The 616-nt window shown below is 66.4% G+C and overlaps 1 protein-coding gene across 1 annotated transcript; it reads left to right on the top strand.

Annotated features, from left to right (window-relative positions):
• Window positions 1-17: 17 nt before the first annotated feature.
• LOC122192155 (DNA (cytosine-5)-methyltransferase 1-like) lies at window positions 18-478 on the top strand. The gene is made up of 2 exons (XM_042892639.1): window positions 18-169; window positions 285-478. Exons 1-2 carry the CDS (start codon window positions 38-40, stop codon window positions 474-476), a joined length of 324 nt encoding a protein of 107 aa, XP_042748573.1. The 5' UTR covers window positions 18-37; the 3' UTR covers window positions 477-478.
• Window positions 479-616: the final 138 nt, after the last annotated feature.

Raw genomic sequence — 616 nt, 5'->3', positions numbered from 1 at the left:
CGTTCCTCCCCCCGCAGCCTTCGCCGACTACATCCTGATGGAGCCCAGCGAGGAATACGCGCCCATCTTCGCCCTGATGCAGGAGAAAATCTACATGAGCAAAATCGTCGTCGAGTTCCTGCAGAACAACCGCGACGTCAGCTACGAGGACCTGCTCAACAAGATCGAGGCGAGCGACCCGGCGCCGGGGGTCCCCAACCTTCCCTCCCCGCTCTCCCCCGCACGCACCGCCGCCCCCACCCCCCCCACCCTACCGGGCCCCCCCCCCCCCCAACTCCTCGCAGACCACCGTCCCTCCCGTGGGGCTGAACTTCAACCGCTTCACAGAGGATTCGCTCCTGCGGCACGCGCAGTTCGTGGTGGAGCAGGTGGAGAGCTACGACGAGGCTGGGGACAGCGACGAGCCCCCCGTCCTCATCACCCCCTGCATGAGGGACCTCATCAAGTTGGCCGGGGTCACCCTGGGGAAGAGGTGAGCGCCGTGTCCTGGGTGGGGGGCGGTGGGATCCCTCTTGGGGGGATGGTTTGGCTGCAGAACAACCAGCGAATCGCGTGGCCTGGGAAGGAGAATCCGGCCTGGGGGACGATTTGGGGCTGGGGTCTCGTTTGGGGGTGA

The sequence above is a fragment of the Lagopus leucura genome, unplaced genomic scaffold, assembly GCF_019238085.1.
Source record: "Lagopus leucura isolate 7727_CA_CO unplaced genomic scaffold, USGS_WTPT01 31431-0_obj-0_obj, whole genome shotgun sequence".
NCBI lineage: Eukaryota > Metazoa > Chordata > Aves > Galliformes > Phasianidae > Lagopus > Lagopus leucura.
This window is presented reverse-complemented; position numbering and strand designations above follow the sequence as displayed.